General features: G+C 43.2%; 1 protein-coding gene across 1 annotated transcript in view; it reads left to right on the top strand.

Moving 5' to 3' along the window:
• Window positions 1-25,052, top strand: part of abch1 (ATP-binding cassette, sub-family H, member 1) — a 32,260-nt gene extending 7,208 nt beyond the window's left edge. The window contains exons 4-20 of the mRNA XM_040139157.1: window positions 1,457-1,611; window positions 2,757-2,864; window positions 4,633-4,726; window positions 8,369-8,443; window positions 8,860-9,040; window positions 9,662-9,758; window positions 9,889-10,057; window positions 10,691-10,791; window positions 15,070-15,140; window positions 15,563-15,612; window positions 16,541-16,597; window positions 16,832-16,902; window positions 17,197-17,285; window positions 18,107-18,210; window positions 21,156-21,315; window positions 23,102-23,206; window positions 24,854-25,052. Coding sequence (XP_039995091.1) covers window positions 1,457-1,611; window positions 2,757-2,864; window positions 4,633-4,726; window positions 8,369-8,443; window positions 8,860-9,040; window positions 9,662-9,758; window positions 9,889-10,057; window positions 10,691-10,791; window positions 15,070-15,140; window positions 15,563-15,612; window positions 16,541-16,597; window positions 16,832-16,902; window positions 17,197-17,285; window positions 18,107-18,210; window positions 21,156-21,315; window positions 23,102-23,206; window positions 24,854-24,960 — 1,794 coding nt within the window. The 3' untranslated portion in view covers window positions 24,961-25,052. The remainder of the gene's footprint in view (window positions 1-1,456; window positions 1,612-2,756; window positions 2,865-4,632; window positions 4,727-8,368; window positions 8,444-8,859; window positions 9,041-9,661; window positions 9,759-9,888; window positions 10,058-10,690; window positions 10,792-15,069; window positions 15,141-15,562; window positions 15,613-16,540; window positions 16,598-16,831; window positions 16,903-17,196; window positions 17,286-18,106; window positions 18,211-21,155; window positions 21,316-23,101; window positions 23,207-24,853) is intronic.
• The last annotated feature ends 447 nt before the right edge of the window (window positions 25,053-25,499 follow it).

Genomic DNA, 25,499 nt, shown 5'->3' with positions numbered 1-25,499 from the left:
GCGAGGAAAATTCTCCCCCCTGACATTCACATCAGGGACCGACCGGCAGATCACGTGGCTGGCTCGAAGGCCCATCTAATTTAGCCTCAGTTGCAGTCAGTGACCCGCACCTGAGTGCGTCTCATTACTGTCAGAATGGATATCTGATGAGGCTGATAAGACACATGGCATGTGTCCTCCTGTGTGTAACCCTGAGCGTCACATTCGTCCCTGTAGGGAGTGATCTGTGACCCGGAGAGGGAGAAATGTGACACCTCACCTTTTCCCCAGTTTGCAGCCGTCTGATCTTGCAGTTCTTTGACTCGAACAGAAAGGCGAGCAGTCTATAATACGTCCTAGTTATTTTTTATTATGGAAAAAAATCTAAATATGGAGTATTATTTAAGCACTCAATCCTTCAAGATTAAATATGTTTTACTCCGGAAATCCAGACAGTAAATCTTTTCAGCTATAGCAGTGCTAAAAGAGTGCAAAGTCAAAGGTCTCTGAATAAGTGCTCAGAAAGCAGCAGTGCGGATGCAGATATGCATAATTAACAGCCAAGTAAAACAGATACTAACTTAGTAAGTTCACTGTGTTTATCTTCAGTTGAAATATCATAGTTGTATTTGAGCTGTGCTGTGCTGTGCTTAATGAAAATGTTGTTATTGTGAGTTTTTGTTATGTACCAGTATTGCGCTGTGGGTTAAACCAAGAATTCATTGATTTCTTATTAGACCTTTTTGATTTTTTTTTTGACAATGGATATTTTACCAATCCATTTATCACCAAAGGAAGGACGGGAATTATAACAAAAGACTAGGGCTGGGTAGCAAACCTCGAAATGTGTTAGAAAGCTGAAAGCTGGGATCAAACACTTACAGATTCTTTTCTGATCGATTTTTTTATGGAGATTTAAACATAAATATAGAGATGGGGTTGCAAGTTTGTTAAGCCATAAAGAGACCAAACGAATAGTACACGACATTAACGGAAAAAAAACAATCATAAGCAGACAGAAAACAAGAAATGAGAGTTTCTATTCTGTTGCTTGTGCAAATGAGAAGTTTGTGTTCTTGTCTCATCTGAAAAAAGGGGGGTTGTAGAGAAACGTGTTTTTATTCCTTAGAGTGAGGTATCAAACAAAAGTATCGTTCTGGTATTGGTAAGGAAATTAGGTATTGCGTTGGTACAAGTGTGGACGGAGATGTCTTATAATTGTAGGGATCTGAACAATGGAAGCCAAACATGTATCAGCGAGGTGAGGAAGGCTTTGCAAGTTATTTGATTTTTCTATCTGTTAGTTACTGGCATCTTCGTGGCTTAAGGTCAGATACACGGTGGAGATCCATGTGGGGACCGAAAAGCTGCAGTAACTTAAGAAATGAGAGCATCAAATACGAGTTTCAAGCTAAAGAATATAACATCCGCTCCCACGCACAGTCTTTTGAAACACGGTTGCCTTCATGTTGCGCAGGACCTGGCGTTGTACAACGAGTTCACCATCAGCGACACCCTGACCTTCTTTGGCCGAATCCACGGTCTGAGGTCGAAGGAAACCCAGGCACGCATGGACTTCCTCATCGACTTCCTGGATCTACCTCAGAAGCACAGCCTGGTCCGAAATCTCAGGTAAAACCAGGTGTGATGTGACGGACAGGATGAGTTTAAAACGCGTCGAGTTTGAGCTTCCCCAGAAAGACGTGTCGTCAGAGACCATAGCAGACTGAATGGGAGTCTGTTTCATTGTGCATCATATCGCCAAATTCATGCCGCAAGCAACCGCTCACCTTAAGTTCCGCTATTTTTTAATGACTGTGTCCGTGCGGCGCGGCGCAAATTTCGCTGCAGGTGATCTTTGCGCAGCATTCGATAAAACAGCCAGCTGGGCATCAGCACCTAGCTAACCTTTGTGACGTAAGGATGTAATCGTCTTCAGAAGCCAGACCTCTCCCTCTAAATTCAGCCCCACCTCTTTTGCGGCTCAGTTTACAATATTCAATGTGTTTATCGTCCCATTGAACAAATGATGATTTCTGCAGAGCCTCGTTGAGCACCTCTCTGTAGACTTCCTGTTGATTTGATCTCTGGCAGCTTGCAGCTGCTCTGTTTTGGAGGAAAAACTTTCCATCCAGATGAACCTCCACCTCCATCTGCTACTCCCATTTTCATTATTCCCACAGAGCCCTGTTCGGCCCTGTTCTCAAGCCATAAAAGGAAACAAGCAATACAAATTATAAATAGTATTTGGTATTTCACCAAATATTTCTGGTGGATCCCTGCTTTAACCATTAAGTTATTTTTGTAATTTTTACTTTATCCTTTATGTCAGTGGAGAGGAAACTGACAATGTTGTTTGCAACCTCCCAGGCAGAGAGATCATAGAGAGTGGCAGCATCTCTTGTTACAAATCATGATTCACATCCCTGATTCATTACAAAGACCCCTCTGTTCCCAAAGAGGATCTTCAAACCAGTTTTCAATGGCAGCTCATGCAATATTTACATCATCTGTGGTGTAACAGCCTGTCGTGTTACTTAGCTGCAACCCCTGGATAAAACTCTCTTGTAGGTAATATCATCAAAATAGGATCAGACTGTCAAAATGACCCTTTCTCCCGACATCCCCCAAGCTCAGGTCTTGCTATTTTCCTCCGTGTTGTCAGGCAGGTTCGTCTTGCAGGTTTTGTCTCTGCTACTTTCGGCGGATTATCAGTTACACAACAATCAGGAACGTCTTTTTGTTTTCACGCTTGTCTTCTCGCGTGTTTCTGGCAGTGGGGGCCAGAAGCGCAGGGTGTCTCTCGGCGCAGCTCTGCTTCAGAATCCAGGGCTGCTCATCCTGGACGAGCCAACCGTCGGAGTGGACCCTGTGCTCAGGGCTAAGTATGTACTATAACACACACACAGACGCACACACACACACACACACACACACACACACACACACACTTATGTCACCCTTGGAAAAGTAAAGCCCTGTTGTTTACCAAGATCATACAAAACTTTTATTATTTCACACGTCCCCTAATAAAACAGTAGACCCGAGGCAGACACTAGATTTACATTCATTTAAAGGGATATAGTAAAATCTGATATCAAAATCTGGCAAAATCAGTATCGCTATTAATTAGTTAACTAGTTTTCCCTTTCATGCCTCACATGAAGTCTTGTACATGGTTTTTCATAAATCTATATACTTAGCAACATAAATAAAGGGCCTCATAATCAACCACGATAAATATGACCTCTTGGCATTCATTGTTGCCCCCATGTAAAGAGAGATATGCAAATTGAATATCGGAAATGTATAGGCCTGGGTATTTTTCATGGCATTTTTTTGCTTATGAATTTGTAGTTCACAGTAAAGAGTGACGGAAAACGTGATGAAGGTGCTCGTTAGTGTTTGAAGCAGTGACACTGCTCTTACATTTTTTTATTTATTCTAAACTAGGCCAGAGTGATTGGATGTCTTGTAAAAACCCATTAGCCAGACATTACGAAGACATTTGTCAAGCGCAGAAAAGTGCATCACTGAAGTGTAGATAAAATCTTTTATATCAAAATATTGATATTATATCAACATGTTGCCTGGCTGTACTAGCAAGGAGCCACGATTACTCTCTCTGTAATTCCCTCGAGTGTAAATGCTCTCTGTTGTATTTGGCAAAAGTTCAAAATGGCTGGCGTGAGAAAAGGGAATTAAAACCACTCGGTTTAAAAATGGCAGATATTCACCAGCGCTCTCCAACGTCATTGGATTAGAGTTTCCGCGTGAACGTCTCGTCAAACGGTCGAAGAACAGCAATGTCCACGAAGGAAAATTTGATGCTGACCTTTCAATCCTTTATCACGGCAGAATGACCATTTACATACAAGTAATCAAAAGTTTTCAATTGATAAACACCCTGTTTCCATTCATTACTCACTATGTGTATTTCTTTCAAGCTTTATTGGTTGGGTAACACTTTACAATGAGTCCCCCTATTAAGCATTAAATAGCAGTATATAAACATAAATCATTTCTAACACACTATAATGTAGTTGTAAGCAGATATAAGGACGATTTAAACAAGTGTTTATTAATGTACTTTGTCTTTGTCAACAATTATAACGTCTTCCTTGAAAAGATGTTTTACACTACGTTGTCATTCAGTAACTGTTTGTGCGGCAGTGTCGACAGGAGGTGTTATAGCTAAATACATTAATAAACATTTATATCTGCTTACAGCTACATTATAGTGTGTTATACCTTATTTTTTACCATTCTTTTGCTAAAGATATAATAATTTTAAATTACATTTATCCATCTAACATGCTCCATGTCAGCAGCTTGGAAACACAGTGGCTTCAACACGTCCAATTGTCAACCGGGAAAGGTTTTGTAGGGACGAACTCCACATGAACATTTATGCACGTTGTTATAGAAAAGCAAGTCAGAAGCCTTTTTTCGAAAGCACACTGCACTCCCCCAGTGTGTCGCTCCAATGTCATTGTGTAATTGCACCACAAAGCCTCGTCAGATCACACGGCTGGCGAGCAAAACGGCTGCTGGCAAAGCTGTGAGCTTTTTTCAGACTGAGATTTTAGGAAAAACTCTATTAGCGAGTGGGTCAAGTGTTATGCAATTTGTTTTGTTTCTTCTCATTTCTAGGATCTGGCAGCATCTCGTGGAGATTGTGAAGACGGGGAAGGTGTCTGTCATTATCACCACGCACTACATAGAGGAGGCCAGGCAAGCCAATGTGGTGAGATAATGCGTACACGCATGGAGGCGCGCACACAGAACCCGCAGCCGTGCACATGAACACGCGAGGGAAAATTTAAGCGTAAATACGCACGCACACTCAAAGACATTCAGGAATACAGCCGCAAAATCCATGGCGCTGCATGCTCACTAGTCCTCAAAAACAATGGGTCCATTGATATTTATTCTGTGTCAACATGTTAGATGAAGTTCATGCTTTGTTAGCTTTGACAGGAGGGACAAAAGCTCAGATTGAATTGAACCTCCTATAGAGGTTGTATAGAAGCTCCCTTGTGTAACAAAACCAAAAGGTTTTCTCACATTTTTACGCCCCAGTGGAAGGTTCGGAATTTGTTCTTTTGCTTCATGAAGCACCTGAAAGGATAAGTTTGGTGATATTCTATCTATCACTAAAACCCAATGAAAATCCAATGACCAAAACACCAGATCCGACAACGAATTGATCCAAGTATCCAAAGCCTAGTTTATTGCGCCATGCCATAGAACTCCAAATACTTGAAATAGCCACACTGTTGCACTGGTTTGACATTTTTCCTGCATTATGTTGACCAAGGGCACTGTAGTTTATTTTGAGTCAATCCCACATACACCGTCCAGCTGCTGTAAATATTCACCACAGTACCAAAAGTGTATTAATCCCCTGCTGAAAATAGTCCCCGGCACATACAGTCTTTGCCCCTGTTGACTAACATTGGCTAAAAGCTACAGCGCACAGCTGTTTTTGTTCTGGTTTTCTCGTGGGATTTGTTTACAGTAAGAAAAAAATATTGAATAATGCCAGCCTTGTCCTTAAAGTGAAGTCTGGGTAAAAGGATATGTCTCGGTGACATTAATACATATGGTTTGTTTAGTTTGGTCTGGATAATGGACCTTTGCAGTCTGTGATTGAAATCTGCGCTCAAAACTTTGCATAGTTTGTACAGACACCGTGAAGAAAAACAGAGAGAGAAAAGGAAGCAAGTCAGATACACGATTGAAAACAAACTCACCAGAGAGACATTACAGGCATTTTCTGGTTTCATAAGTGGACCTAACAGTCAAAGATTTCAGTAAGAGTCGTGTCAAACCACCACTGACAACCAGCAGATTTATGGAAAATGGTCGCACACAAGCACAACAGGACCAAAGTAAGCCTATAGCCCTACGCATTTACACTGCATTCAACACCTATGTCACCTTCACTGCTGGACAGACTAATGTTTGGCTCCAGCATAAGTCCAGTCATTCCATGAGTCCGTTCACTGTTTCACCAGTAATCTTCTTTGTATATAAAGTCCATAAAGCCGAGGGCTTTACAGTTGTAAGTTTGTAAGGTAGATTAGGCTACCATGAGCCGCAATAGTTTTTTTTTTTGTGTAAAGGTTTAGTTTATAGTGTTGGGAAATGTGCTTTTTTTTACTTTCTTTGGGAGAGTCAGATGAGAAGATACCGCTCGGGGGACGGTTATCTTAGGTAAAACCTGGAAGCGGGTGGGAAGTCAGCTAGCCTTGCTCCCTCCAAAGTTAAAAGCCAGAGCTCACTAATTGACACGTTGTATCTGGTTTGGTCCATCCGCACACAAATAGAAATATTAAAGATGACAGGCTGTCAGGAGCCAGCCTTTACGCTTGCCAGGCACATCGGTTGGTCCTCATCCTCACAGCATTTTCTCTTGAAACATTAAAAGTGGAATGGTTTGAAAATACGATCAAGTAACAGGGTTAGAGTGAAATAATAGTCTGATCTTTTTCCTTATCAAGCAATAACACTAGGATTCATTTGCTCTACGCTGCGATACGAGAACAGCGCTGTTTCTTTATTTCTATGTATTCTGATTTTAAAAAAGGAAAAAAGGTGGGACCCTACTCTCTAGGACCCTCTTGGCTCGGTCGCCTCCTCAGGCTCCGCACTTTGCAAAAAGACACGAGAGGTGCATCGACCTTCTTGGCGAGAAAGCTGATATGCATATTTCCCAAAATGTTGAACTGTTCCTATAAGATGACAGGGACTTTTTTTTGTTTCTGTGTGTTTGTGATGAATTTAAGGGAACATCCAGAGACGAAACAGAGTTAACAAATAAAGTGATCTGAAATTTTCAGAGGCCAAAATTTCACTTCTCTGTTTTTGTGCAACACCTTCCACACCGCGTATCACAAGGGTGAAAGACAAAAGCAGAATGTTTTTCAAAGAACCCATGTCTGGTTGTTTCAGTCAGGAAAGCTCAACTGTTGGTATTTGTTGTGTAGCTGAAAAAACACCCCCCCCCCGCCTGCTCTGTGTACTTGTGAAGCTACTGAATGTGTGAGTGTGGGTGTATGAGAGTTAGACTGATACTTCTGATACTAAAGATATCAGTGTTGAAAAGTGTTCTCTAAATTAACATTAAGGTCTAATAAATGTACTGTTTTATTTCCTGTACCGTTTACCAGATGTAATGTGTCTCTGCCTCAGGGCGCTGCTGACTGAAAGAGTTCCTTCAGTCTGGTTTTCAGTGCAGAATATTTCGTCCCATGATGGTTTAAATGCTGTTTAAGAAGCTTTTCCACCCTGCTAAGAGTCAGGAGGAAAAAAGACTAAATACTTTTAATTTTTGTTTTCATGTAACGACAAAACATTTGCTATTGGTGAATGAAATTATCCCCATGTGAAGGTGCTGATCTGTCCATGTGGTTTCTAGATTTCACTTCAACGGGTCACAGTTAATCAGCTTGTTAGTACAAGTATTTATGTGTGTGTGTGTGTTGTCATATTCAAACTGAAACTCTGGCTGCTGAGACGGCATAGCTCAAGCTGGTTCTCAAACTGTGCAAAACGAGGTCAAAGGTCATTTTGGCCCCTCACTGAAGCAGCCACGTGTAAACATGGAACCAGAAATTCTCCACTAAAACCAGTCTGACCGCTCAGCTAGCTCCGCGGTGTCTCCGCCCAGGATTAAATGACAGCTGGGGGGAAGAAGAGGACACTGTCTGAGGGAGAACAAGGTGGATTTGCCTATTTATCTCTCTCCTTGTGACTGTTACACCTTGACAGAACTATGTCAGGTGAAGGAGCACACGGTACAACAATGCATCCCTCCCCTGCCAAGGAATGAGCTTTCCTGGGTCGTGAAAAACCCGCCCTGTTGTTGTTTCGTCAGTCTTAATCTGTCAGGTACAATAGGTAGAAGCTGATCAGATAGCAACTGCAAATTTTGCATTTGGCCTGTTTGACCCACTAAAAAGAGGGATGGGATGAGTTTCCCGCTGATTTTGACAACCAGTTCCTCTGCTGTTCTGTAACTGGCTACTTACTTATGTCCGAAAAGCGTTAACACAAGGAGTAAGAAAAACTCTCAATTAATTCTCTTCTATTTCGGGAAGTAGTCTGAGTGTTGCCGTACTGTTCGGGAACTTTGTCGAAATGCTGGCGTAGATGTAGGTAGGCCTCTCTGAGTCTTAGACTTGAGAACTGTGGTAGCCTTTTGTGTGTGGTCAGGAGGGATAGATAGAAGTTTTGATTTATTTATCCATGCATCATGATCTATTTTGTTTGTTTTTTTTTATCTCTAGACATCTGGAGGATGAAAAATGTCCTGTCCAGAAATAACAAACCAAAATAATGTCTTATAAATAACACTTTAATAAATCTGCTCTCCATTCTCTAGGTCGGTCTCATGCGGAACGGCCATTTGCTGGCTGAAGGTCCTCCGGATGCAGTCATGAAGCAGCACAGTGCCACAGTGAGTGCCGTTTGAACCCCCCAGTGGACTGCGTGGACACCCAGGGGCACTGGTAGTCAGGGCAGGGAGGTTTTTCATAGTGTGGGGTTGTTCATTTCCTTTTACAGTTGTTGTAATACGAAGTGAACATCAAATGAAATGATTTGAAACTGTAATTGAGGGCACGTTTATATAATTTTGAAAATCCTGCACTGTAGGGATGAGAAATTTCTTCTCCCCAACTTTTGTCGATATCCAAGGTTCATTTGTTAAGGACAAAATAATATATACACAGGTACACAGGTGATGAAAAAAAAAGGAAACAAAGGAAACGAATAAAACACTTGTAAAGTAAAAAGAAGTGAAGCCGCAAGCCTAAAATAATACAGTTCACTGGCAGTCTGGTCCCTGCTCACCTGCATTATCTTCTCCTGCAGACCCTGGAGCACGCCTTCCTGCAGCTGTGTGAGACATCGGATCAGAACGGCTCCAAACAGGGATCCAGTCCCCAGGGTGGGCCGTTAGAGAACAGCCAGTCTTTCGAGAGCGGGCGAGACGAGAGTCAGCCGATTCTCAGGACCCGACCGGGAGCTGCAGAGGAAGTTCCCAAATATTCAGGTACTTTTTTTTTAAACATGTATCCCCCAGTTTATTTTAAGTTAGATTTAAAGTTTCAAATGCAACCATTATCTGAAATCATTATTGCAGACTTTAAAATATAGATATATAATACTTAATAAAATACATAAGATAAGATATAAATCTCTTCAAAAGGAGTGTTTATGCTGGTTGAGATTTTCTCTCTCTCTGTCTCCCTCTGTCTTCGCATTTCCTGAGAAATGCAGGCAAAAAGCTCCCTAAAAAAGTTGCTAGACCGGCGCCCAATGCGCAACTTCAGGGCCGAGAGATAAATGCTGCTCTGCTGTCCGCCCACTTTTTAAAAATCCCGTTTACAACACCTCAGGGGGGCGTAGGTTGGCATTGACTGAACAGTTGGGTCTCCATCTTGACATCGGTGTTATTGCAGTCATTATTTGTTTTCTCTCCCTTACATCAGTGTTGAAATAAAAGCCAACACGCCGTCTTACAATATGCCTGTTTTGCAGGGTGGTAGATGCGGTGTGTTCATTGTGAAATATCGAAATATTGATGTGTGACATACCTTTTGGCTGCTGTTTGTTTGGAAACGCACCTTTTTAAAGTGTGCGTTCTCATTGTGTGTTTTGTTTGGTGGTACAGTGGACTGGAAGGTGCGGGCCAGACACGTGCTGCCAAAGTGGAGAAACATCGCTGCCCTGATGATCAAAACAATGGTGCGGATGAAGAGAATGCCGGGGTATGGCAACGTCAACAGTATTTAATAGTAATACCTAGTAATTAATATCAGGAGTTATGATTTAACGATATCTGTAAGGGACAGGTTGGTGCAGCGTTTCTTAGTGTAACTGTCTCCTCTGCGTCCGCAGCTCGTTGTGCTTCCAGTTCTTGCTGCCCGTCATCCAGGTCTCTCTCATCTGCTTGTGTATCGGAGGAGATCCAAAGGGGATCCAGGTTGCCGTAGTGAACAACGAGACCTCCCCCTCCTCTTACAGCCAGTCGCTGCTCTCCTTCCTGGACAACTCCAGTGTGCACCAGGTATTTATTCGGCCTTGTGAGACGCTGATATTAATACACATCATACACAAACGCAGCCTTGGGGACCATATTTATGTGCCACAACCAAAGAGGAACCGGGTAGTTTCTGTATATGTTCACTATTTAGTTTTCGTCTCTGTAGCAGATACATGTGCTGTAGATCTGTTGGTAAATTCGGATTTATTTTCTGTTGTTATCACGTTACTCAATCACATTGCTATATTTAATTTGACTTTAAGCAAATAAGTTTCACTTCAGTTCACAGCAGAACAGAAGAAGACTTTCTTCTTCTAGGAAGCGGTGAGAATGAAAAGTTGTTTCCCGAGAAAACATTTCAGTTTACTATATAATACAAATACTGTAAAGTGGAGTTCAATTATCTAAACTGGCTGGTAGCTCAGTAAATGAAAAATATTGCCCTTGAGCGAAGCATCCAACTCCCAGCAGCCCTAGTGAAGCTGCTCAATAATAATAAATGGTGAAAGATTTTCATGTATTTCACTGGATACACATGTGAAGCGCCACAGCGCTCGAGCAAAATGTGGTCAGTCAGCATTCACGTGGTCTCAAAAGATTAAAATATAATGTATAATATATAAATTATGTCTGTTGTTCTGTTTATTTCATCCACAGGTGCCCTTGTCCCATGCAGACGCTTTCGATGGGATTTATAACGGAGAGTACTGGGGCGTCATTGGCTTTGGCAAGAACTTCACCAGCTACCTGACAAAAAGGTGAGAGGAACAGCATCATCAGTAGGGATCCAACAATCTCAAACGCTGGGTCAAGTGAATCCAGCATCAGCCGCGATGCCACCAGCGGTAAAAATGATAAAATTCTGTCCTTCCACATCCAGTCACATTCATTCAGCCTCAGTTCTTATTTAATGATGCAAATGAGCTCATACTACAACACCAGGAGGTGATGAGCTGTTTAGCCCCTTTACAAGTAAGTAGACATACTGTAGACGTGTCTTAACATTAAAAGTTTTCAAATGAAGGATGCAGCAAGAGAGTAATCAAACCGGGAGCCATTATGACAGCGGCTAAACGCTGGTCAACGTGGTGTAAATAGGAATAAAGTCGCCAACGTGTCTGAATGAGCACCCTGGTCGCTTTTACGTAAAAGTCACGACGGCAGTCCGACCAAGTCGGACCTGGTAACATTTTTCTGTATCCCTTTCAACACGGCACAGGTCCGAACTGAATGCAGCCGAATCAACCTAAACGCTGCAGCGGCGCAAGGTTTAACGTGCAGAGAAGAGAGATTAACTGCCCGTCTTATTCCAACCTCTAAAATCACTGTCATAAATGAAGGATCTTTCTCGATGCGCCAATCACGCGAATAAACTGGGAGACACTTGGAAAGGGACCGTTTGAAATCTTTTTACGGGAGATTCCTCTCAGATCAGATCAACTAAAAAATTGTTTCTCCCTTTTGACGCGACTGGGGTAAAAAGAGGTTCATCAAACCCGGCTACTGTGATGTGAGCCCTGAAAGTCTGAGCGCACACTTATTTTAGTTGACACAGAGCCGCCCACCGCCTGAAAGCGCTTGTGTTCGCAGACTAACATATGGTGCGTCTTTTGGCTAAACGTTAGTCAGCGTGACATGAAGTGGACACCGTGTGTCACACGTTGCTCCTGAGGGTTGACGTCGCCAAAGCGGTGGTTGATAAAGCGGTAGAGAAAATTCTGCGAAAAACTCTGCAAAATTGCAGTTATTGCATCAGACTGGCAACAGGGTTCAGTGAATACACGCTATTAAAGCAGCGATGTAAAGAGACACTCGAGGTGTGTGACGTCGAAAAAAAGAAAAAAAAAAGGAACTGCGAGCAGAGATTTGAGTAAACGCTCCCACAGGACATGTAAGCCAGGCATCCTCAGCCTGGATGTAAAGCACTCCTTATGAGGAGGTTTCAGAAGTTTAGTGTCAGGAGCTACAGTCTGACCTGGCCTGTTACTCGACGTGTCTCAACTTGTCCGGACACGGTTTGACCTCCTTGATCATGAGCTTCACCGTGATCATGTGGCTCTGCCCCCCCCCACACACACACACACCGACACTCTTTCTTCCTCAGTTGTCTTACGTCTGACAACCTCTTTTCATACATGGCCATAGCACAGACCTGTGTTTACAATGTTACACACCCGCAATGCGACACTGATTACACCGCGCCGCGTCTGAGTGCGTCACAAGCGTTGTCAGTAGTCATTCAAAACCCTCAGTGAAGCACGCCGGCTCCACCAAAATGCCAGAGTGATGCACTGACGGCATTCCAGCTGCAGAGCAGAGCCAAACTCATCGCACAAAGAAACACAAAGAGCAGACGCACACTCTTAATCTCACTGCATACCTTAACAAGCACTTCACACGTCACGGACGTTAAACCTTTTTGCATTCCACCTCCAGGGGTCTTCCTCAAGGAGACTTTGATACGGTATTTAGGCGAGAGGAGCCGAGGGATCAAACCATCACCTCCCTTTGGATTACAAGCATTTTGCCGACATGCCTTTAGGATGTATCTTACACGGCGTGTTCTGTGCAGATGGTGTAGATGAATTTGCTGGTGGCGACGACTGCAAGAAGCACCTTTTACAATAATGGACCCACCTACTCTAACTCCAGCCTTTTTAGCACTCAAGCCGTGTACGAACACTTAATGGACAGTTATGATATAACACTCTACAATGTAATTGTGAATTGAAATAAAGACATTTTTAAATTTGAATTGACATATTGGTCAAAGACTGTAGCTCCTCATATGAAGCATTCATAACTGGTGTGTGAACAGACAAATCTTGATAAAACTGAACTATCAAAGTTGTAATCGTTTGTCTTCGTTGGTTTTGCATACATCGGTTAACAGTTTTAAAACCAGCCCGTGAATGATTTGTTCAAGTGCGTAAACAGAGTTGTTTATGTAAGGTCATATATCATTAATAATTACAGCTATGTTATACTGCGTTATCAATCATTTAAGCGCTGTTTATGCACCAGGGATGGATTCCTCACACGAGGAGTAATAGTTGTTGACAAAGGAATTCGCTAACACTTGAAAAATGTGACTTCCATAGATCTGCTTACAACAACATTAAACACACACACACACACAAATCAAACCACACCAACTCACACCTCAGAAACCGCCATCATGTGAGGATGAGTCAATGGAGGGTAATGGGCACGAGTTGTTGTTTAGGTGTGAATCACAGTTTTGTGTATGCCTGTGTGTATTTTTGTGTGTGTGTGTGTGTGTGTGTGTGTGTGTGCGCGCGTGTGTGTTTGTGTGATACCAGGGTAGACAGTCTGGTCCTTCCTGTCCTCAATGCACCTGGGCAGGTCAAAACTTAGCCCCAGCCAATCAAACGCTCCGTCTCGCTGAATCATGTGTCGCTCATGTGACACACCTGCCTCGGGAAAAACAAAAGGCGTCGTCTCTTCCAGCTCCGAGTCATGTGAAAGTAATCTGAGCTGTGCAATTACAGCACATTTGACAGGATACTCTAATAGACCGGCTGTGATTTCATCAAGTGAAAAGTTAGCATCTATTCATTGTCTATTCGTTATTGTGTGGACAGTGCATGATGGGTAAGGAGTTATTGAAAACGCACTGTACCTTGTGATTGTATGGAGGAAAAAAAAGAGCACTGTAAAATAATACAGTATAATAATGTAATGTAAAAACATGTGTAACATGGCACAACTGTTTATTTGAGGTATTCAAACAGTTTGTTATTGTTTGTCATCAGTGTGCTGTGAAAGGCTAAAACATGTAATGTGCTCCTAGCTCACCATCAGTGTTAAGGGACAATATCTCTCAAAAATATAAAATAGATCTCTGTCAATAATGGTAAATAAACACGCAGTATGGAGCTTGCCCGAGTGGCAACTTCTGATGCGTTAAAAAAAAAGTGTAGAATTACAGCAATCAGTCCGTTTTATTTGATTGATTTCATTCGTGCGGCCAGACAGGTTAGTGCCGTTCAAAGTGCTCTACAGGTGACAGACAAAATAATGAAGCAACTCAAATATAAACAATAAAAGAAATGGACACTGATGCAGGAAATAGAAACTGTGAAAATGAATGTGAAATAATACAACCAAAAAAAAAGCCAATAAAAACATTTCAAAATAAAAATATGGAAATAAAACGTTCTAATCGAGAGGTAGCGTATAAAAGAAACGACACCGTCGTCGCTCTCAGATCCTCAGGCAGACTGATCCAACCGCTCAGAGCACAGAAACCAAAAGCTGCCTCAGCAAAAGGAGATTTGTCCCGCACTTTGGGACAACTAAAAGACCCGTCTCTGGCCACCCGAGGGGCCGTCCTGTTCATATAGTGTACTGCAAGCGAGTCAGACCGATGGACTTTGTGAACCAGCAAAAAGAAAACTGACGGTAAAGTCTTTAAAATGTGGTCACAGTTGATCGGCACCTGACGGTGACTGTTCCTTAAAAAATTGCCCCTTGTTGTTTACAAAACGCTTCTCAGAGGCAGAGCTTTTCCCTGCACGTACGCAGGTCTGCTTGTGGACGTGCTACACACACAAACAGTGTGAGATATTTAACGGTTTGCTACAAAATAGGGGGAGCGAGGCCAGAGCCAATAAAAAATCCATGTCCGCTAAAGCCCTGAAGAAACTTGAGGCAGGGCTTTTAGTATTTCAGGTCGGATCATGCATAACATACAGCACAAGGATAATAAAAAAAGCGTACCTCCTGAACAAAGTTAAATTGAATACATTGCTTGCGTTATAATACCCTCAGTGACTCAACAAGACCACGGGCGTTGCTTCATTTGTGTCAGAGAAATAACTATGTGTTGACCAGAGTTTTCAGGTTACATTACATCCTTTCAAAGAAAGAACGGAGGATTTCCCGGCTCCAGCATCCAGGGTTTCTGCAGACTTAACATTCCAGTTTGACTGATTGCCGCTGAGCGTTTGAACAGATCTCTGAAACTCTTGTGAGTTTTTTCAGATCGTGACTCTGCTCCTTGACTTTGACAGGATGATCAAGCGGCAGGTCTCTAGAGAGGTGGTCGACGGAGGATCGGTACACGTCTGGCTGGACCTGACAAGTGAGATGCAAACCCTTCTCATGGTTTTTGCTGAAAAACTGCAGTCTCGTTACAATCGCACCGAAAAAAAAATCCTGGGTGCAGGTTAAAGTGGTTTCTAACTGAAGTAATAATCTAGCATGAGTTTTGAGATTTCCTGCCAGAAATCGTATTGTACTGGCACATTTTGGAAAATGTATGTATGTCACCCATAATGTTTGGGAGTTAAATTCTTCACATGTGCCTTATATTACGTAAAATTGAAAGGAGTAACTAACGTGTACTGTACATGTACTAAAATATAGAAAAAAAATTAGAAAAAAATACAGAATCCTCTGGGAAAAGTATTCATTAACATACCACTTTACATACATCTACGTTATCATCGACTGCGCATCTGAGAAGCTGAAGTTGCTCGTTTTTGCTGTGTGTGTTTTTCCTAGATCGACAAATTGCCTTCATGCTGCAGAAGAAGCTTCATGAGGCCTTTCAGGTATAAATGAGTTTCCTGCTGTTCGTTTCGTCAGCTGGAGTCTCGTGCAAATGTTTCATCTGTTTTCATGTTTCTGGGAGAGATGCAGTCGGAGATCAGTCGACACATCCAGTAAATACACAGACGTCTGACAACCTACAAGACGTTACAGTGTAAAAACTGACACACGGGGGCTCGGTGCGATCGATACACACTGAAACTTTAGGGCACTACAGCAGCCTTATCCTTCCAACACCAATATCAATGACACTTAACTGGCTTTCTACTATTGTGCATGACACAAGACCAAACTCTGTATATGTGTAAAACACCTCAGTGACTCATTGTGGCGGTTTTTAATTATAGTTTTGTATGAATTAATCACCAAGCCATAATTGTTGTGGAAGATTTTCTACAAATGACTCTGAGCACAATTGAACACACAAAACATTGAGAGGGTTGAAGTGAAATATATTGTAAGTTACAATATAGGAGACAAACACACCTTACCACCAGAAGCCAAAGGAGAGTGTCTCAATGGAAAAGGTCTTACAGTCATGTTTTATAGTGTTTCTTGAGACAAAGAACTTTAATGGGTTATCTTCACTTGAACCTAGACACATCATCCAATGGGAGAGAAACGTGTACAACGATCAAGCGCTGTCCATGCACTGGTCATAAGGCATAGCTGGGCTTATTTCCATTTATTATAAAGGCTAGAGGGTGCTCCATATGTAGCCCCCCGAAGACACAAAACATCCAAGGCCCCTTAGATTGACTTGATACGTCTATAGGAGCATCACCGAAAGCCAATAAATGATGAACCAACTTTTCCTTCGCAGAACACATTATAAGTTACACCCTGCCTTGCAACATAAATACGTTAAATATGTTTGTCTGTCACCTGTTTGCATTGGTTTGTTGTTAAAGCGCTGTCGTCTCTCTGCAGGCTTTTGTGGAGAACCATTTGGGCAGCATGTCATACCTGGCCACCCTGCCAATAAAGGTAGGAAAGGAGCTTACGGAATAATTAACAGAATAAACAATGAGTGTAATAAGGACATAGAAATGCATCAAACCTGTGTATTGAAATGTCAAAAGAGACACTACTTTACAAGTAGGTTGACAGCAATACCTGAGGCATCATCAGAGATGCTGTGTATATGCAGCTGTGTTTCTGCCGATGCTACACACTGGGTGAGAAAGTAAAAACAAATCTTTTGCGGCTGTCACCTTCCAGTTTGAGGAGCCCATCTATGGCAGCCAAAACACCGACTTCACCACGTTTGTGACACCCGGAGCTGTGCTCAGGTCAGTGTGACGTGGGCTGGTGGGCTGGATATGTGCGACGGCTTTTTCGTTGACTCGCCGCACCTGTCTCAGTGAACGCATCATTTGTTTTTGAGAGGAAAAGTTTAAGAACCTATTTGTTCTATTGTTCTATTGCTGGCTGGAAAAATACGCGATGATCATGCGTCTGTGCTCACAAGTCTTTCTGGGATCGAACCGGAAACACCTCCCAGCGAGACGGTTTTCTGTAACAACACGCCAAAATGTCGCTTAACTTCTGACGTATTTCTCTCCTCTTCCTCTCCGGCCCTCCAGTATCACCTTCTACCTGGCCGTGGGTCTGACGGCTCTCTCCTTTGTCCTGGAGAGGAAGGAGGGGCTCTTGGACAGATGCTGGGTCGCAGGTGAGTGGTCAAAGTTCACACTGCTCCTACGGTGCCACGCAAACAGAAAAGCCGTGTCCTTCCATTAAACATGTGTATATATACACATATATACAGTTTTACTTTACCTTGCCTTTGCATGTAATCTTTGAACCTGGTTAAAAAGCAACCAGACCTGCCATCACTTTGTCTGTGCCTTCTGGTTTTGCCGCTCGCCTTACTCCTCAAAGTGTCATATCCGCGCTGTACAGCCCTTGAATTTGAACAAATCTTACCAAATAAATGGCAGACGTCCTTTTAAAGAGCATATTCCATAACACTGTTCTGGTTGGACAGTTTTCTGGGCTCATTTTTTTTTTCTTGAAGAAGAAATGTTAGATATCTTATCTTGAGGTATCTGTAGATTTATTCAAATTTTTCTTCTGTAGGTAATAAAGCGTTGGCTCTGGCCCTGAATACTGAACTGAATCCAATGGGTAAATCATTTAAGTGTAATTCGAGACACCGCCGCTAGAGGGAGTGCCGTGATCGCAGCAGAATGCGACGGCGTCTACCCGCGAGAAAGCAGACAGCCGTTTGGATGAATTGGCAATTTTACAGCTTTAAAATGATTAATTACTGTGTAGGAATCTGCAAAGCACAATTTCTGCACGGGCTGATGGTTCATTTAAACTCGGTGAGGCCATGTAGATCCAGGCGGGACTGAGTGATGCCGGGGTTTGTGATGACCTGTACTGCCCGACGAGGAGTTTTGACCGGAGCTTATGCACAAGCTCTTCACTGAACAGTGCCTAAGTGCTCCTGTGTCTGCGTCGGTGTCTCCCCCTCTCTCTCTCTACCAGGTGTGAGCTCGCTGGAGACGATGCTGGCGCACCTCTTCTCCCAGCTGTTTGTCATCAGCGTTCAGATCACCCTGCTGCTCCTCTTCATCCTGCTCGTCTTCAAGGTTCGCCCCCCCCCCCCACACACACCACACACACACACACACACCCCACCCACCCACAGCCTGATGCTGGCGGTGACACGGCCGAGGAAACGCAGAGGAGATGAAGGCGTTTTGACCGGAGAGTGGCTCTTTGCAGCTTCAAATAATAATAATAATAATAATAATAATAAGATTTCAGGGGAAGAGAGTAACAGCAAGAATATATAGGATAAGTCATAAAAAGGCCAATTGATCGATAAAAATAAGTAAAGAAGTGTTAGATTATATAAACATATCTGACTGTTTAAATCATTTTTAACCATTTATTTTTCAGTTTAAAGTATCAGAGAACATGCGGTTTGTTTCTCTAGTAGTTGGTGTTTTGTGTTTGGATGAAAGCACCCCGAAAGGGCAGATCCGGCGTGACCTTTCCTTGGGACCCCGACGCTGCCGGTTCGTGTGGAAGCGAGGCCTGGATTTTTTGAAGGAAGGCGGGGGAATACCGGTCAAGGGAGGCTTCTCGAGGCCGACGGAGCCAGGAAGCCTCCCAGAGTGCACCGCATTCCTGATTCGATGTGGTTTGTGGAGGGTTTGAGGTTTTGATGGTTGGAGGTTTAAGGTTGCGCAAACGCAGCGGGCCCATTACCCGGCTCATTTGCATTTTTATTACATCATTAAAAAAACCCGGTCTTTACCCACAGCGCACGGGAGCCATAATAATTCATTTCAACCATCAAACGGACCTTTTCTTATCCAAGATTGTGATGTATCGGGTTTTCTGATTTGTTTTTTGTTTTTTGGTCTGTAAAGTGTACGTGTGACAGCAAAACTGCGGAGGAAATGTGGCGTAAATCTTCTCGCGCGTGTGTACGGCAGAAAACTGAGGGTCAGCAGGTTCGTGGATTTCCGTAGATTCTGTACGGAATCAGTACAGGGAGGAGGCTCTCTGACAAATACCGGGATAGATAGCATTTGTGTGTGTGTGTGTGTGCGCATTAATTAAGACTCTGAAGTCCAGGGAGACCCCCAACTCCATAAATCACTTCCTGCGCCGGCCGTATCCAGGGATGACTGCGGGATCGCCACGACAACAACCCCCTGATTGCTGTGGCAACCGAGTGGTCACGTGGCCTCTCGGTGCCGGTCTATTTTTTGCACGTTGTCAGGGGAGACGGATAGTGTCTTAACACGCCGAGGACAAGTGCGCGCACACACACGTACGCAAATGTCTGCAGATTCCTGTCAAGTACAGAGAGTTACCGCCTTTTATCCGCCGAGCTGAGACTTTCAGACTTTTCTCACTCTTCCTACTGGCGTTTGAACAGTTTCACGCCTCTGCTCGGTTTTCACCCCCCTCTGTGTGACTTGCAACCGAACTTAATCAGCGGTAACATCTCTTCTCATGTCTTGTAGTATATTTGGATTAGAAATCACTGAGCACCATTCTGTCTCTGTGGGTCTCTCCCTCCCTTCCCTCTGCATCTCCGTCTCCCTTTCTCTCTCTCTCTTTGTCTCATCTGTTCCCATGTTCCTTTAAAGAGTCCTCCTCTTCTATACCGTTGTCGGACTCACAGTGGACAGTTGTTTGATCTAAATAAATCTAAACAGCACTGATCTAAATCAGTGCAGCAGAACCAGAGATATACCTTTTTTTCTTTTTTTTTTTTAAATTCCGCACGCTCCGCTCCTTTGTCGAAACCTTCCGCCTACATTTCCCACAATGCAACAAGTGCCAGCGATTCCGGGTGCGTTATGCTCGTAGCGGCCAGCGTAGTCTCGAGCTGCTGACCTCGAGCAGAGGCGCTGAGGAGTTGGCTGCAGGGTTTTGTTGAGCTCGCTTCTTTCTAACTCCACGACCCCAGATTTAAAATTTTTTTTTTTTTTTTTTTTAATTTTCAGATTTGTAGTCTTCAACCCCCAACCAACGCTGACTCAAGTGACATCACTTGAGGCAGTTTATCAGATTTCACGCCGCTCCCTCCGGAGCAAAATAGGACTTTATACGACCTTATAAAAGCAAAAGCCAGTGTTTTCTGTAGCGTTGTCATACACCCGGCATTCTTAAAAGCCTGCAACTGCAAACACGCTGTTTTTCTTGTAGTTTGTGGCTGACAGTGATCAGGACGGAGCAGCCCAAGAGACGTCACAACCGATGGGCCGACGACGAAGTCCGGGCTTTGTTGTCCACACTATTTTGCTTAATCTTTGTAAGGGGTTTTGGCCTCGAAGTGCAAATCACAGTGTGCTGGAGGAAGTTTTACCACTTCCACCCCTGGGACTACACTTTTAACTGGGAACGTTCTTGGCCATCAGTGCTTGGGAATTCAACCTTCCTGGGACTTTTGGTGGAAAAAGCATATTTTGAGAACACACACACGCGGCGAGGCGCAGAGCAGTGTGAGCGTCGGTACAAGTCAAGCAACATTAAAGAACCTCGTGCAACCCTGCTCTATTACACCGTGATTTACCGAGGGCTTTTGTCTACCTTGCCTTTGTCAGGTTTCCTTATCGATGGAAATAATAATAATAAATAATAATATCGGCAGACATGCGACGTGCAGTATATGTAGATCACCACAGATGCTAAGTGAGGAAGACCGCAAGGGATTTGAGTATGCTGTGTTTTGAAAAATAGGTTTGAAAAATGTGTTTGCGAGGGTAAAGGATTTGATGCTTTTTATTGGATTTAAAAGTGGAGATTTAACCTTTTTATCCACTAATAGATTAAGATAAAAGATTCTGAGAAGTTGATGTAATATTGTATGTTTTCTGCATGTAAACATAATGAATGTGACTCCAGAATTCTATTTAGTTCTGGCTTTAACTCTCCTCACTCCCTCTCTCACTCTTTTTTTTTTTTTTTTAACCCCTTTATTCCACCTTTTAGTCAACCGCATACCCTGGAATTTTACGAGCCCGTTAATCTTTTCTCAGCCCTCTGCGCCTGTCTCTCACTCTCTCTGCAGATGCCTAATGAAGGCTCCTTGGCGCTGGTCATAATTCTGATCGTGCTGCAGGGCGTCACCGGCATCTCGTTCGGCCTTGTCATCTCCGCTGCAATCGATGACGAGCAGAGCGCCAACCAGGCCGCCCTTGGCATCTTCTACCCCAACCTCATCATCAGCGGTAGGCCACTGTCTGTGTGTGTGTGTGTGTGTGTGTGTGCAGTGGTAGAGTTTGAAGCTGTCTGCGTGAGTGTAAACGGTCTTTAAAGTCCTGCAGCTGTCTGATTATTGGACCGTTATTTAACCAGAAAAAGCTGATTATAAACCTCTTTGATGTTGGAATCAGGGTGTACTTCTGTTTGGAGGTTGTTGGTTGAATATTTGTTTGGATTGGGTTAGAACATCAAAACTTGACTGGCTTTAGGGGGATATATGGGTCTAATCCTCCTCTAACTCTTTAGCTAAATAAAGAGAGTAAAGGGAATTGCAGTAGTTGGTCTTGGCATTTTCTAACCTTCAGTATTACAGAGTTAATACACAGATTATGGCTAAAAAGAATAGAGTAAAATCACTTTCTTCCCAACTTATTGGTTGTACATGTTTAGTGATGAAGTTTAGGGCAAAGTTTCTGTAATTTCAAGTGCTTACGACACTGTCTCACATACAGTAGGGCTGGGTGGTAATTCATTGTTATCATATGATCTTACTCTCATTCAGATCCCACATCACATTGATTCAATGACACGAGAAAAAAAGGCAGAACATGCCCAACATAGTGGACAGGAAACAAGAGGGGAAAAAAAAAATCCAAAAAGTTTCCCACAGCACAAACTAAAGCAAAAACCACGTCTCTGTGAGATTTTGGGTTCAGTAAATATTTTATGGAGGTAGAAGAGATACTTGGGGCAGGCGAAGCTCAGAGTACGGAGAACACTTTTCATTATGCAGTTTTTTTTGTTGACACTACAAGATAAAGGGCTCACTTGACAAATATGACATGGATATGATCATTTAGCAACTAAAGAGTTGCTAAAGAAACTGACGAAAGTATTTGTCGAATTTTAGTTTGCTTATGTTTTGCATAACGGTGTTACAGTTTATTGCATTGGACATCAGTCTCGGCATCTTACTCTGTATGTATTTATGCACACATTTGGCATTTCATGATATACTGCATATCGATAAGAATAAACATACCTCGAGCCTCTGTTTTACATTGCGGATCAGGACATAGAAACGTTATCTGCTCAAGTGGCAATGGCTCAGTCAAGTGCTCCATCACTTCCACTGCTCCTTCCAGCAATCCTTCCACGAGGTCCATTACGTACGGGGAGTTTACCCAGTTGTCATGGAGTCAGATTTCCCCTTCACTGAGCAATTCAATGATTCTTTTGTCCACGTTGAGTTAAAAGCTGAGATTCATTGAGAAGTTCATCCTCGCCACGAGGTCAGTTTAGTGGCAGGTCTCGAGCTTTCGTTCATGTCGCACAATCCTCATCTCTGAACCTCAGCTTTTAAGGCGACGTGTCAAAAAAAGAAGTCCTTAAAATGCTTGGGAAAAAAATGGAAATTTCATGGTAACCAGACCAAAACGGTAACCAGGCAAATTCCATCTGCTGTTGAGCATCATGTGATATGATTGAATTCTCTGGAACCGCTGTTAAATGGGCCGTGTGCTGAGACTGTTTTCTCAAGTGCTGTTTCCAGGCAGTTGTTGTCAGGTTTCAGGACTGAACTTTAAAAACATCACATCATGCCATTTTTTTTTTTTTTTTTTTTTTTTAAATTTCTTTTCACTTCCTTGCCTCGCTTTGGATGGCCCAAATAAAATAAAAGTTCACACCACAGCTGGGTAAAAACAAGAGAAACCGGAGCTTGTTTAAATGCTTTATGGAGTTCATTACACGCTGTATTTCAGCAGGTGTAAATGAGGTCTTACGCCGTATCCTCTCTGTCCTGCCCCGCAGGTATCATCTGGCCTGTGGAGTGTATCCCATATCCCCTCCGCTACATCAGCCTGGCTCTTCCTCAGACCTACGCCTCTGAGGCCCTTCGCTGTATCATGTACAGAGGTAACGTATACGCACGGTACACGACACGCATCGGTCTCGTACTTTTATACGGCGCTGCGGCTCGTCTGGCATGCGCTTCGTTGTGCGTTAGAGTCAGATTGTCACGTCATGCACAACACAGCCAGCCCACCAGCCGGTCGTCTAAATCATTAATCAGCCCTGGATCCCGCGCAACTCGGCTTCCCTGGAGTGGAAGGTATAGTGGTCTCTGAACAACAAGACGCGACAACAGCCCGAGCTCCCTCCGTGTCACGCGACACACGCCAAGCACAGGAAGTCAGAGGAACGCGGTTTCCTGTTTAAAAAACCTTATTGTAGAGGTGAGAAGTCAGTGGCGTCAGCATTCAGTTTGGGGGAAGAACTGAAACTTTTTTTAAATTTTAAAACTTCACCCTGCAACATTCACTGTTTGGACTCACTTGCACTTTAGAGTCCCACCCCATATGTCACGTCCATGTTTTTCCTCAGTAAGCTTCCAGATAACCAGATAATACGATGTCCAGATAGTAATAAACCTGGACTTCGTGTGCTTGAGCTATAGCGGCTCAGCTTAATGAGAAATTGTTGGCTTTTTGCCGTTTTGATTATACAGAAGACGCCGCTCGTGTAGAGTACATGTACATGAATTAGGAAAACAGTCCCACCGCAGGGTCCATTTATTGGCTGTTCTGGAGCTCTTGATCATGTCACTTGACCTTGGTCAGGAAATTATGTTCCAGGAGACTTTAAGGACTTTTTCGTCCATATTGGCTTAAAAGCTGAGGTTCAGAGTTAATTTTGTGGGGCTCTGCTCTTGAAACGCGCTATTCATCTCAAGTTACTTACATTTACTGGCTGTTCTAGAGCTTCCACTCACAGGGCGGTCAGATTGTTTTTCTCGTCCGCTGTTTCCAAGGTCAAGTCCGGACTTTGGGCTTTTGTGAATGATCTATTACTGCGTAATACTTTACATTTGTGCATAAAATGTCAAGATGCCAAAACAGGGCTTGCATTAACAATAGAGCAAAGCAAGTCACAGTAAAATGTAAATAGAGACAGTAAAAGTACACAAACACAATAATTTAATTAAATATTAATATTAATTAAACAGCATAATGAAGTCGGAGGTTCTTCAGCCAAAAATTAAATAGAGTTACTCTGCTTGCCATAATACTATGTTACTATCTTTATTATTAATGATCTAACCCTACTTAAAAGCATGTTTAGTTTGATTGACAGATAAATGATGTTGCATCTCTACCTCAGTCTAACAATAAAGAGCACTGCGGTGTCTTTTACTGGCGTATTTATGATGCTTGTTTTTAAGAGTAGATGAGCTGTAAGTAAAAACACTGACCGCATTCATTTTGTTTACTTAAGTTTTTGAAGGCCTGAGTGCTGCCTGTAGTCGTCCTATCCGGCTGCCCACAGCCCCAACAACCTCCATAAGCACAGTGAGATAGAGCAGCCTTTATTTTGCCTGTGAGGTAAAAACCAGGGGGGGGGCTCCTTGACCCTCACTGCTTCCATTGCTGTGAGCGCACAGTGAAACACTCGGTATAAATATGTAAAATGTCAATGTACACTGGGCTAATTTCTGCCATGCATTGTGTCCACGTTTCTCCTTTATGTTTCCGTTGTGTATTTAAACGTGTGACGCTCCGCCAGGCTGGGGTCTGTCTAAGATGATGGTGTGGCGAGGCTTCGCGGTCACCCTGGGCTGGAACACTTTCTTCCTCATCCTGGCCACGGTCATCTTAAAGCTGAGGATGTGACAGCCACGTCCCGGAGAACATCCTTCAGTGCGGGTGGATGGAGCCGTCCGGTGAAGCCCAGGAGACAAAGACTCACCCGGGCCTCTTGTATGTGGATGTACTGCGGGGGGGAGGGGAGGGGAGGGGCACACTCACAGACACACTTATGTGGTCCTCAGCCAGCTGCCTGATCCTGCAACAGTTGCTTTGGCCTGTTCTAATGTGGGTGAAACTGCTGCATGTAGAAGTACACAAGACAGACTATGCACATGCACAATATGAGAATATTTGTCAAATAGCAAATGTTAATGAGGGTCGTGTCTAGTCTTACAGTCTGTTTCACTTCTATTTGCAGCTCGTTGAAACTTTTCACTCCCAGAATTGGCCATGTACCAACTCAGGGTCACTTTTTTTTGTTTGTGTTTTTGCCCTTAGTCTTAATGCTTAGAGAGATACTCTGATACGTTTTATTTCAAAATAGGTGAGGCCTGAGCAGTCCATTTTGGAAAAGGAAAGAGGAAAAAATAGTGGTGAATATACTGTAGGACATTGGTTTTTGT

Source organism: Xiphias gladius, chromosome 11 (assembly GCF_016859285.1).
Source record: "Xiphias gladius isolate SHS-SW01 ecotype Sanya breed wild chromosome 11, ASM1685928v1, whole genome shotgun sequence".
Lineage (NCBI taxonomy): Eukaryota > Metazoa > Chordata > Actinopteri > Istiophoriformes > Xiphiidae > Xiphias > Xiphias gladius.
The sequence above is the reverse complement of the archived record's forward strand: the minus strand, read 5'-3'. Positions and strand labels throughout refer to the sequence as shown.